Source organism: Antrostomus carolinensis, unplaced genomic scaffold, assembly GCF_000700745.2.
Source record: "Antrostomus carolinensis isolate BGI_N321 unplaced genomic scaffold, ASM70074v2 scaffold7953, whole genome shotgun sequence".
NCBI lineage: Eukaryota > Metazoa > Chordata > Aves > Caprimulgiformes > Caprimulgidae > Antrostomus > Antrostomus carolinensis.
The window spans coordinates 10,819-21,088 of record NW_010303119.1 but is presented as its reverse complement, the minus strand read 5'-3'; the positions used below and the strand labels follow the sequence as shown (position 1 = coordinate 21,088).

The 10,270-nt window shown below is 46.1% G+C and overlaps 1 protein-coding gene across 1 annotated transcript in view; it reads left to right on the top strand.

Moving 5' to 3' along the window:
* Positions 1-7,284: 7,284 nt before the first annotated feature.
* Positions 7,285-10,270, top strand: part of LOC104521868 (LIM homeobox transcription factor 1-alpha) — a 4,071-nt gene continuing 1,085 nt past the window's right edge. Inside the window, exons 1-5 of the mRNA XM_010163987.2 lie at positions 7,285-7,528; positions 8,501-8,658; positions 8,739-8,816; positions 9,494-9,626; positions 10,218-10,268. Coding sequence (XP_010162289.2) covers positions 7,354-7,528; positions 8,501-8,658; positions 8,739-8,816; positions 9,494-9,626; positions 10,218-10,268 — 595 coding nt within the window. The 5' untranslated portion in view covers positions 7,285-7,353. The remainder of the gene's footprint in view (positions 7,529-8,500; positions 8,659-8,738; positions 8,817-9,493; positions 9,627-10,217; positions 10,269-10,270) is intronic.

The following is a 10,270-nucleotide window of genomic DNA, read 5'->3' as shown; positions in this document are numbered from 1 at the left end:
GGGGGGTTTGTGGTTTTTGGTTTTGTTGGTTTTTTTTTTTTCACTGTGACAACGCCAGTATTGAGACCTGCAAAACAGGAAATGAGAAAAGGAGAAACAGGATATTGAGTTGGGATACTATCTGGATGGGTAATATCACCCTTAGCTACGAAGCGAAGGAAGCTTTCTCCTGCTAGGCATATTAATAGAGATGGGGAAAATTCCCAGAGCCATGCAATAAGGCAGGATCAAAATCAATATAAATTTATAACTCCTCATTTGAAAGCTCTGGACTCGCAGCCAGGTTTGGGGTTGTGTCTTGTTGAGTAGAAAAAGGGGAAAAGAAAAGGAGAAAGGAGATGATGGTACTGCAAAAAATTGTGGAAATACAGGACCCCAAACTCCATCTTTTCCCAAATAAGTGGAATTTCCATAAATAAGAGATGCAGTTCCTATTTTTTTTTAATTTTTATTGGGGTTTTTTTGACCCAAAGATGGGAGTTTCCTAAGAGCTCAGTGTGGAATAAGAGCCAACTCAAGTCACAAAGTGGGGCAGCTTGACAAAGCATCACACCAGGCTCTCTGTGCTTGGAAGATAAAATAATTTCCAAAAGAAAGTGAAGATAATTTCAAAAATAAAAAATAATTTCAAAAAGAAGGTTTTCTGGGCAGGCAGGTGAAGGTGGATGGCTTGGAGCAGGACCTACCTCCTCTATCCTACACCAGCAAGAGGCTTTGCTCTCTTGTTCCCAACAGCTTGTAGAATATCCTTGGAAAAAAACCCAACTGCAAGACCTTAGCTCAGGGGAGACCTTCTGGCTCTGTCCAAGTCCCTGAAAGAAGGGTGGGGAGAGGTGAGGGTCACTGTTCAACCAAGGAACAAGTGACAGGACAAGAGGAAATGGCCTCAAGTTGTGGCCAGGGCAGTTGAGATGGGATGTGAGGAAGAATTTCTTTGCTGAAAGGGTTCTGAGGCATTGGAAGGGGTTGCCCAGGGCAGTGGTGGAGTCCCCATCCCTGGAGATGTTCAAAAAACCATGTAGACCTGACACTTGAGGACATGGTTTAGTGGGACATGGTGGTGTTGGGTTGATGGTTGGACTTGATGATCTTGAAGATCTTTTCCAACCTTCCCATCCCTGGAGGGATTGAAGAGTCGTGTAGACACAGTGCTGAGGGACATGGTTGACTTGTCAGTGTTTGGTTCATGGTTGGACTTGATGAGCTTCAAGATCTTTTCCAATCAAAGAAATTCTGGGATTCTGTGTAAAAGCTTCACAGCAGGAACTTTGCACAGGCCACGGAGAAATAAAAGCAGCACCAGCTCACAGTAGCTCCGTGTGTCCTGGAATCTGTTGTCCCCATCCCTGCTCAGCTCAGGGTCAGACTCCCACGATCTCCTGTTGGAAATATTAAATTAAAAAAGTATTGAGAGACTATTCTAAAGAGCATAAAACCAAAGCTACAGCCTAATTTCCAGTCCAGCACAGATCAGTAGAGATTCAACAGCTGAATCCCACCTTCCTGCAGCTCAGAGACAACTTCACGCGGGATTAAATCTGAGCAGGAAGGATTTTTCCCTCTGTTTTGCAGAGGTGAGGGGGGTGGCAGGAGCTGAATTCCCCTTCACCCCACTGCCCCAGTGACACAGAGTCTTTTCAGTTTAGGAGAGTTCTTGCAGGGTTGTGAGCTCAGATGTTAAATGGGGTGTTGGCAGCTCAAAGGGAAGTGCTCAGGGGACAGGTAACGTTGTCATCTCTCTGGTCTGGGACTGTTTGGAATGAATTTGCTCATTTTCTTCCTCAGAAGCAGCGTTTGGCTCCTGTCAAGAGCCACCATACCTGGTAAGCATGGTCCTACCATGCTCTTGCCATCATTGCAGAAGCTTCTGGTCCAGGGGACAGTAGGATTTTGGGATGTGAACTGCTGTTCCAGGAAAGAAAACACCTACAGAGAGAAATAAAACTCATTTTTGGGGGGTTTGTTTTACCCACCACCAAGCTCTGTCTGCAGGGAGATGGTTTTGGGGGGAAAAAATGTACTTGCAAAAGTTCACAGCCCCCTTTTCCCACTGGATTTTAGCCAGTAACACCATCCCTGCCACCTCTTCTTCACCTGAGACACCACAACAAAATCCCTCAGAGAAAAGAGAGAAGGGGGGGGTGGTGGAAAAAAACCCAACAACAAAAAACAAAACAAAACCCCAAACCCCACATACTTTTTTTTTTTGTTAGCATTCAGGAATGATATGACAGGCGCCCTATGAATTCTGGGAGATTTTAATAAAGAAGACAGGCCTGTGAAATTTAATAAAAGAGTTCATCAGATTATATGGTGATGGCTCAGTGCCACCGTGCTGGCAGTAATATCCTCGCAGTGGGGGGGTTTAACCCCTTGAGGGACAGAGCAGCAGCGCAGTATTAAATCTTTCAGTAGCATTTCACTCGTGTCACTTTAATATTTATGAATCTCTCCGGCTTTGGGAACCTCTTTGGGGTTGTTTTGCTTTTTGTGGTTTGTGGTTTAGGTGATGGGGTTGGTTTTTGGGGGTTTTTTTTTCAGTTCTTTGGGTTGGTTTTTTTTTCCTGAGTTGCTTTTCAGTGCTGACATGAACAAAATCAAGGTCAGGGAGTAGAGTTTGTGACACCTCTTACCTTCTAGGTGGATGCCAAGGGTATTTATAGGGTCCACTCAAGCAGGACCACACTTAGAAGATGCAGTTTTTTGAGGGGTTATTTTTTATAATCAAGCATAATTACCTTAAATGCTACTCATGGTGCTAGGAGATCTTTTCCCTGCATGCCCCATCCTAAAATCCTTCTGTTCTACATGACCATGGCATTGCCCTCATCTTTAGATTTCCAGTGATGGATAAAGAAGGTTGGGTCATTCCTTCTGTGTCATTGTGTGATGGTGGCTCTTCTCCATCCTCCTGCCTTTTTTAGGGAAACATCAAAGTGAGTGAGGTGACATCCACTTGTGATTTTATATTTACTTCTTTTTCCCTCTCCTCGAGAGAGAACGTCGCACGCACAGCAGGTAGTTTGGCTTTATTTAAGTTAAAATTATTAACATTTAATAATTAAGATTTATTTCCTGCTGTACACGCTCACATTAAGAGGAGGTTTGAGGCTGTTTCTGACAAGAGGCACAATGACATCATTATTACACAACTCAAAGTTCCTTTTTAGGGGTAAATCAATTCGTGTAACCCCCCAAAAAGCTTTGGAGGGGACGGAGGGTGAAGGCAACTGCTGTCCCTAAATTCCACCTTCTCTCTTTGCCCTAAAAACATTTAAAAACTGGGAAAAAAGACAGAAATTAAGCAGAAGGAAATTTTTTTTCCCTCTTAATCCCCTGGTCCCACTCCAGATCACTGAATTGGGGGGGGGGGCGGGGGGGAAATTCCCATTTTCAAGGGAATGAAAGAGCACATTGTGTTGCCTCTGCCTCTTCGTTTCCCTTGTGTGTCCCTTTCCCCGTCACCCCCCTTAAGTCCCAACCCCCAAAATGTGGCTTTGCAAGATCCACTTCAATATTTCAGGCAGCTACAATGGATTTTGCAGCTCAATGTTAAGTAAACAGCCCTTGCTTAAGCCTGGACTGCTTCATTTTGACTAAACCTTAACTAAATAAGCTCGTTTCACCAAGCACAGGCCTCTCCCAGCTTATTCTTTGCTTCATTAACACCTTTTAATCTTAGTGAGATAATTGTCTTGCCCCCCCCCAAATTACCCTTCCCAAGCTTGGGTCAACGTCTTCTCCGTGCTATGGCAGGTCAGAGAGGTTCTCAAATCATTTCTGCTGGGCTCATCTCCATCTGGGGCTGCAACTTCTCCTCCAAAGTCATCGGCAGCGAGCGCGGTGGCCTGAGCGGTGACAGGGATGCTCTGTAAGAATTAACAGACAATTAGGGTGTTTAATTAGGGCTAAAAACTGATCAATGATGAAAAGATGGAGAAAGATTTCAGCTGCATGTGAAAAAAAAAACCCCAGGCAGATACATGTGGTCACTTTGCTGTGATTCCACCTTCCTGCAGCTCCGTGCTCTGAAAGTTTAGTGAATGGGATTTTAAAAAAAGATGTCTTTGAGTGTCCATCAGTGTGAAGAACTGATGGGATGTGAGGAAGAATTTCTTCACCCAAAGGGTTCTCAGGCATTGGAAGGGGTTGCCCAGGGCAGTGGTGGAGTCCCCATCCCTGGAGATGTTCACAAAACACGTAGACCTGACACTGCAGGACATGGTGGTGTTGGGTTGATGGTTGCACTTGATGATCTTGAAGGTCTTTTCCAACCTTCCCATCCCTGGAGGGATTGAGGAGTCGTGTAGACACAGTGCTGAGGGACATGGTTGACTTGTCAGTGTTGGGTTCATGGTTGGACTCGATGATCTTCAAGGTCTTTTCCAATCAAAGAAATTCTGGGATTCTTTAACTTGGTCTAGAGCTTCCTTCTTCGCAATTCCCAAACATGTCCCCACTTATAAACCCATCTCCTGCTACTGACACTTTTTCCATCAAGGTGATCCCTTGCCCAGCAAGAAAATCAAATTCTATCATTTGCAAAAGGTAATTAATTTGAGTCAAGCTGGTAAGAAGGATGTTGGATGTGTGAAGGCATCTCCATCTGCTTGCTGGATGGTTTCTGAACGTTCCTAGGAATCAAAATCGATAGGCTGACCACACCTCCCCTCAGGAAATCTCAACAGAAATCAACCTAAACTGGGATCTTGAGGAAATCAAGAGTGTTTAGTAGAGAACATGGGGGAAACTTGGTCAAAATAAAAGTGGAGGCACATGGATTATGAGGCTTAGGGAGCTCAAAGGTCCTTCCAAAAGAAGAGGGACATGGTTGTGAGTTACAAGCACTTGGAAATGGTGTAACAGAGGCTGTCCTCTTCCCCGGGAGGACACGGACATCTCGCTCATGTCCTGCTGTTCCTAAATGCACTTCCCATTACAAACCTGGGAACTCACTTATTTTTCAGACCATCCCTCAGTGTAGTTTATACAGGAAGCATCTTCTAGATGTCATGGTAGCCACATCCACAGCACAGCTTCCCCCAAGTCTCCTTGTAACCCACTACCAGCATCGGAGATGTGTTTTGTTCCTATGGCAACCCAAACAATATTACCTTGACTTAACCGGATTCAGGCAATATTAAAACCAGGCTCTTTAGGAATTCCTGGTGTTGGAAGGGCTGAGAATTTTAATTTCGTGTAATGCGAGCTGACACCGTGTTTATGAGCTGCTTGCTGAATGTTTTCTTCAATTAGTACAAAGCAGAGTGGATTTGTTTTCGGGGCTTAGCTGGGGAGACGAGAAGGTCCGGGTTTCGAGATGCCAAAGCGTTATTGAGTTACGCCGCAGTAACGGAGCTTCCCTCACCTGCTAGCTGCAAAAAAAACCCCCAAAAAGCCCTTCTTCATGGAAAACTGGCACATGACAGCATAGAAATATATCATAGAAATATAGCATCTTGAAATAAGCATCTTTAAATAAGACTCACTAACTGCCTCGTCCCGACAGCAGCGGGAGGAAGGTGCTTTGCAGGTGAATCGTTCTCCTCTCCCAGCTCTGACGTGTTTCCTTGTTCTCCTCCATCCCTCTCGCTATCAACCTGCCAACAGTGAGAAGAATATTGTGGTGGTTGAACTGGGAGAGCACTGGGCTGGCAGCCAAACATAGCTGCTTGCTCATTCCCTACTTCCCCAGGGGAGAGAATTGGGGGACAAGGGGAAGGGGACTCGTAGGGTGAGATAAAAACCATTTAAGAGACATAAAACATGGATAATTCCCAGCCAGATGTGCTGGTTTCACTGGGATTGAGTTGATTTCCTTTCCAGCAGATAGAACAGTGCTGTGGGTTGGTTTCCCTCCGGGATTGGGGATGAGAAGAATGTTGAGAACACGCTGATGTTTTGAGTTGGTGCTGGAAGTCCAAGGACTTTACGTTTTGCTGGTTTGCAAGTAGATCCACCACCAACTTGAGGTGGGAATCCCAGGGCAAGATACTCTGGGTTGTGATGAACACGGGGTCAGACTGCATCACCATCATCTTCCATCTGGGCTTAAAAAATCCAGGAACAGGACTAATTTGATGTTTAGCACTACGGTCACTTGCTCCTGACAGATCCCGGGCAGCCGCGATCGCAGACTGGCTCTGAGTGATCACAGTTGGGTCTTTTTAAATTCTTTTTACTATTTCACTCCTGCTGTAACAGAAGGATGGTGGTGTTAGGAAAAGGGGTAGATTTGGACTCAGTCCAGATTTAGGCTGGGATTGTGCCTGGAACACGCTCCCAGTTTGCTCTTTCGTTAAAACAGCGAGAGGTTGTGGTTAAAAAGCTGCTCTTTACACCCAGGTTTGGGGGTTTTTTTCAACTTAAATTTGATTTTAATGTGATTTTAAAAATAGATATCATTTATCATTTAATAGATATCATTATATCATTTCATAAATATCATATTTTAATTTTAATATGATTTTGTTTTTCAAGTGTGACTTACAGAAAGACAAAGAGGAAAAGGGGAGAGAAAGAGGGAGAAACACTCAAAAAAAAAAACCCCAACAAACCTCACACAAAGGAAAGAGAAATCCCACACACCATCCCAGTTGGAATGTCCCAAGCACTTCAACCACAAACCACGGCACGCTACAAAATCCATGGTGGTATTTGGAAGGGATGAACCCAACCCTGTAAAGCCTCTTCATCCTGCTCCACAGAGTTTGCCAGGAGGATTAACCCAGTCTTGTTCTCAATCCCAGTTTATGAGTTCCCTGCTGGTGGGGAAGATCTCTGTGTGTTTAAACAACAGCCTAATTAATCCCTATTTTATTACTTTCTCTTGTCAAGTGGCTAAATAGAAGCTGTCAGCCGGCAGCCACCACCGCTCACATTTGTTTAGATCCCAAATTACTTCATCAGAACCATCTGCTCCATCCACAGGGCACTCAGCAGTTGTTTATTTCTCTTCTCTGGACATGATGTGGGGCACAAACAGCTTTCCCCTGTGGGACTTCCTTACCTAAAGCTCCTCCAAGCCTGGAGGGATCCATAAAGTCCTCTCACTAGGAGCAACCTAACAAAGAGAAGAAGAGGGGACATAGATCTCCATCCTGTTGGGTCAGGCAAGTTCATGCTTCTCCTTGGAGCTACAGAAGGTCAAAAAGCTCCAAAGCCCAGTTGGGATGGACATTTCTTACTGGGATATGCTCCAACCATCCACTCCCTTCTTCCCTTGGCTTCCTGAACCTCAATCTAGGGCTGATCTTCCCTGTCCAAGTGTCTAACCATCAGGACTTTCTTTACAGGTTGTTCCAGACCAAATGCAGTAGCTGTTTGAAGGTGATTGCCCCTTCTGAGCTCATCATGAGGGTGCTGGAGAACGTCTACCACGTTCATTGCTTCTACTGCTGCGAGTGCGAGCGGCGCCTGCAACGAGGAGATGAGTTTGTCCTCAAGGAAGGGCAGCTGCTGTGCCGCAGTGACTATGAGAAGGAGAAGGAGATGTTGAGCGCTATCAGCCCAGCACCCACTGAGTCTGGTGAGGGGATGGGGCTGGAGAAGTGCTAAGGGTGGGGAACCAAGATGGACCTTGTAGAAGACAGGTACTGCCTGGTCCCTCATTAACTATAGAGAAGGTTGCAGAGGGAGGAGATGTAGGTAGGTGAAGGTTGTAGCATCTTCTCCCCTTGGTGATAGGCAGTCATGGGCATATCAGACTGCTGAGGGTCTCAGGCATTGGAAGGGGTTGCCCAGGGCAGTGGTGGAGTCCCCATCCCTGGAGGGGTTCAAAAACCATGTAGACCTGATACTTCAGGACATGGTTTAGTGGGACATGATGGTGTTGGGTTGATGGTTGGACTTGATGATCTTGGAGATCTTTTCCAACCTTCCCATCCCTGGAGGGACTGAAGAGTCGTGTAGACACAGTGCTGAGGGACATGGTTGACTTGTCAGTGTTGGGTTCATGGTTGGACTCGATGATCTTCAAGGTCTTTTCCAATCCAGGCCATTCTGGGATTCAGTGAGAGGTTTGGATGGGCTGCTCTGTGATATTATCATTCTATGATTATGGAATGGACAGTACAGAGGCCAGGGTGGCCCATCAGCTCTGTCTCCAAATTGATGGTGTTCCCCCGAGCCACACCTCAGTCATAGAATCATCAAATGGTTTTGGGTTGGAAGGGACCTTAAAGCTCATCCAGTTCCAACCACCTCCTGCCATCAGCAGGGACACCTTCCACTAGACCAGGTTGCTCAAAGCCTCATCCAACCTGGCCTTCAACACTTCCAGGGAGGAGCAGCCACAGCTTCTCTGGCCAACCCTTACCCTTCCTAATATCTAACCTAAATCTACGAGCTTGGCTGGGTTCCTTCTGCTCTTCCACTCTAAATCCCACTTTGGAAGGAGCAAAACCCTTGACAAGTTTCTCTGAATCTTTGCCCCTGGGTGATGACCTAGAAAAGTCCCTGACTCTCTAGTTGAATCACTTCTCCTGATCTTCTGTGGCAGTGAAAAGTGAAGACGAAGACGGGAGCCACTCGCACGGCAAAGGCGGCGAGGAGAGCAAAGACCACAAGCGCTCCAAGCGCCCGCGCACCATCCTGACCACGCAACAGCGTCGAGCGTTCAAAGCTTCCTTTGAAGTCTCCTCAAAACCTTGTAGAAAGGTATTAAGGAAGCCACTCACCACCATTGTTGACTTGGAATCTTTTAAATTTTGATTCAACTCTCTGGGTTTTGTGGACAGGTCAGAGAAACCTTGGCAGCTGAGACGGGTTTGACAGTACGGGTGGTACAAGTCTGGTTCCAGAATCAAAGAGCCAAGGTGAGTGATGATTCTCAGTTGGGTTCTTCAAACCTGTGGGATGTCACGTGCACTCATTCAATTAAAATGGAGAATAACTTAGAAAAAAATAAAAAAAAGAGAGAAAATGGTTAGAAGAACAGAAGAACAACTAGGTAGGACCAACCACAGGTCCATCAAGTCCTACAACACGTATCTAGTAGTAGGAAAAGCTTAAAGAGAAATTAAAAAATTGATTAATTATAGATGTTTGCCAGGCTTCACATTTATATTTCTTAATTCCTCTTTTTCTACTTGCTTTCCCCCCCTCACTATAGAAATTGGATGAAAGAAAGTGGATTTATTTATAGTGAGATCACTAGAGAAAGTGGATCCCCCACTTCTTTCTCCTAGAAGTTGAAATGTGTCTAATTTCACAGAATTTCAAGGGTGAAAACCAGAAAATCAGTGGCTTTGGAAAACTTCACTTTCTACTAAAACAAAGTCCTTTGGTTTCTCCCCCAAGAAAAATAAGACAGCCTTTTCCATCAGCCCCGTGTCTTAACGCAGGGATGACTGCAGAGAACATTGACCACAGAGGAGTCACCCAGAGGGATCTAAGCAGGGTTCCATCACGACCATCGCTGTGTTAAATACAACCCACTCCCCTTCTTCTCTCGATCAGAACCTCCAATCTGGGTTGTCCATCTCCTTTGCAGATGAAGAAGATCGCTCGCAGGCAACAACAACAGCAACAGCAGCAGCAAGAACAAGATCAACTGGGCAACCCTCGTTTAGGGAGCGGGAGAGGGACCGGTCGCAACAGTAGACAAAGCAACGATGATAGCGAAGGTGAGGAGCTGCCGTGGCTCTGAGGGTCTGGGGGCTGCAGAGCCCAGGGAGGAGGTTGAGTGGGAGATGTTGGAGAGAGATGAGGAAAGAAGAGATGAGGAAAAAGCACAGAGGTTGTAATTGAATCTGATCAATGTCTATAAATAACTGAAGTGTGGGGGTCAAATGGATGGGGCTGGGTTGGGCCCTGATACCTGAAGGGGCTCCAGGAAGGTGGGGAGGGACTTTGGACAAGGACAGGGGGTGACAGAACAAGGGGTGATGGCTTGAAAGTGGCAGAGGGGAGATGGAGATGAGATGTGAGGAAGAAATTCTTTGGTGTGAGGGTGGTGAGACAGTGTCCCAGGTTGGCCAGAGAAGCTGTGGCTGCTCCTCCCTGGAAGTGTTGAAGGCCAGAGGTTGGATGAGGCTTTGAGCAACCTGGTCTAGTGGAAGGTGTCCCTGCTGCTGGCAGGGGGGTTGGAACTGGATGAGCTTTAAGGTCCCTTCCAACCCAAACCATTTGATGACTCTACGATGATGTTATTGGGACAGTGCTCTGCCCTGCTGGGCACCCTTTGCTCCAACCCATCCCACCGGTTGTGTCTTTAGACGGCGCAAGCGTTCACGGCCTGGATGGGCTCATGGTTCCCTACCCCAGGATC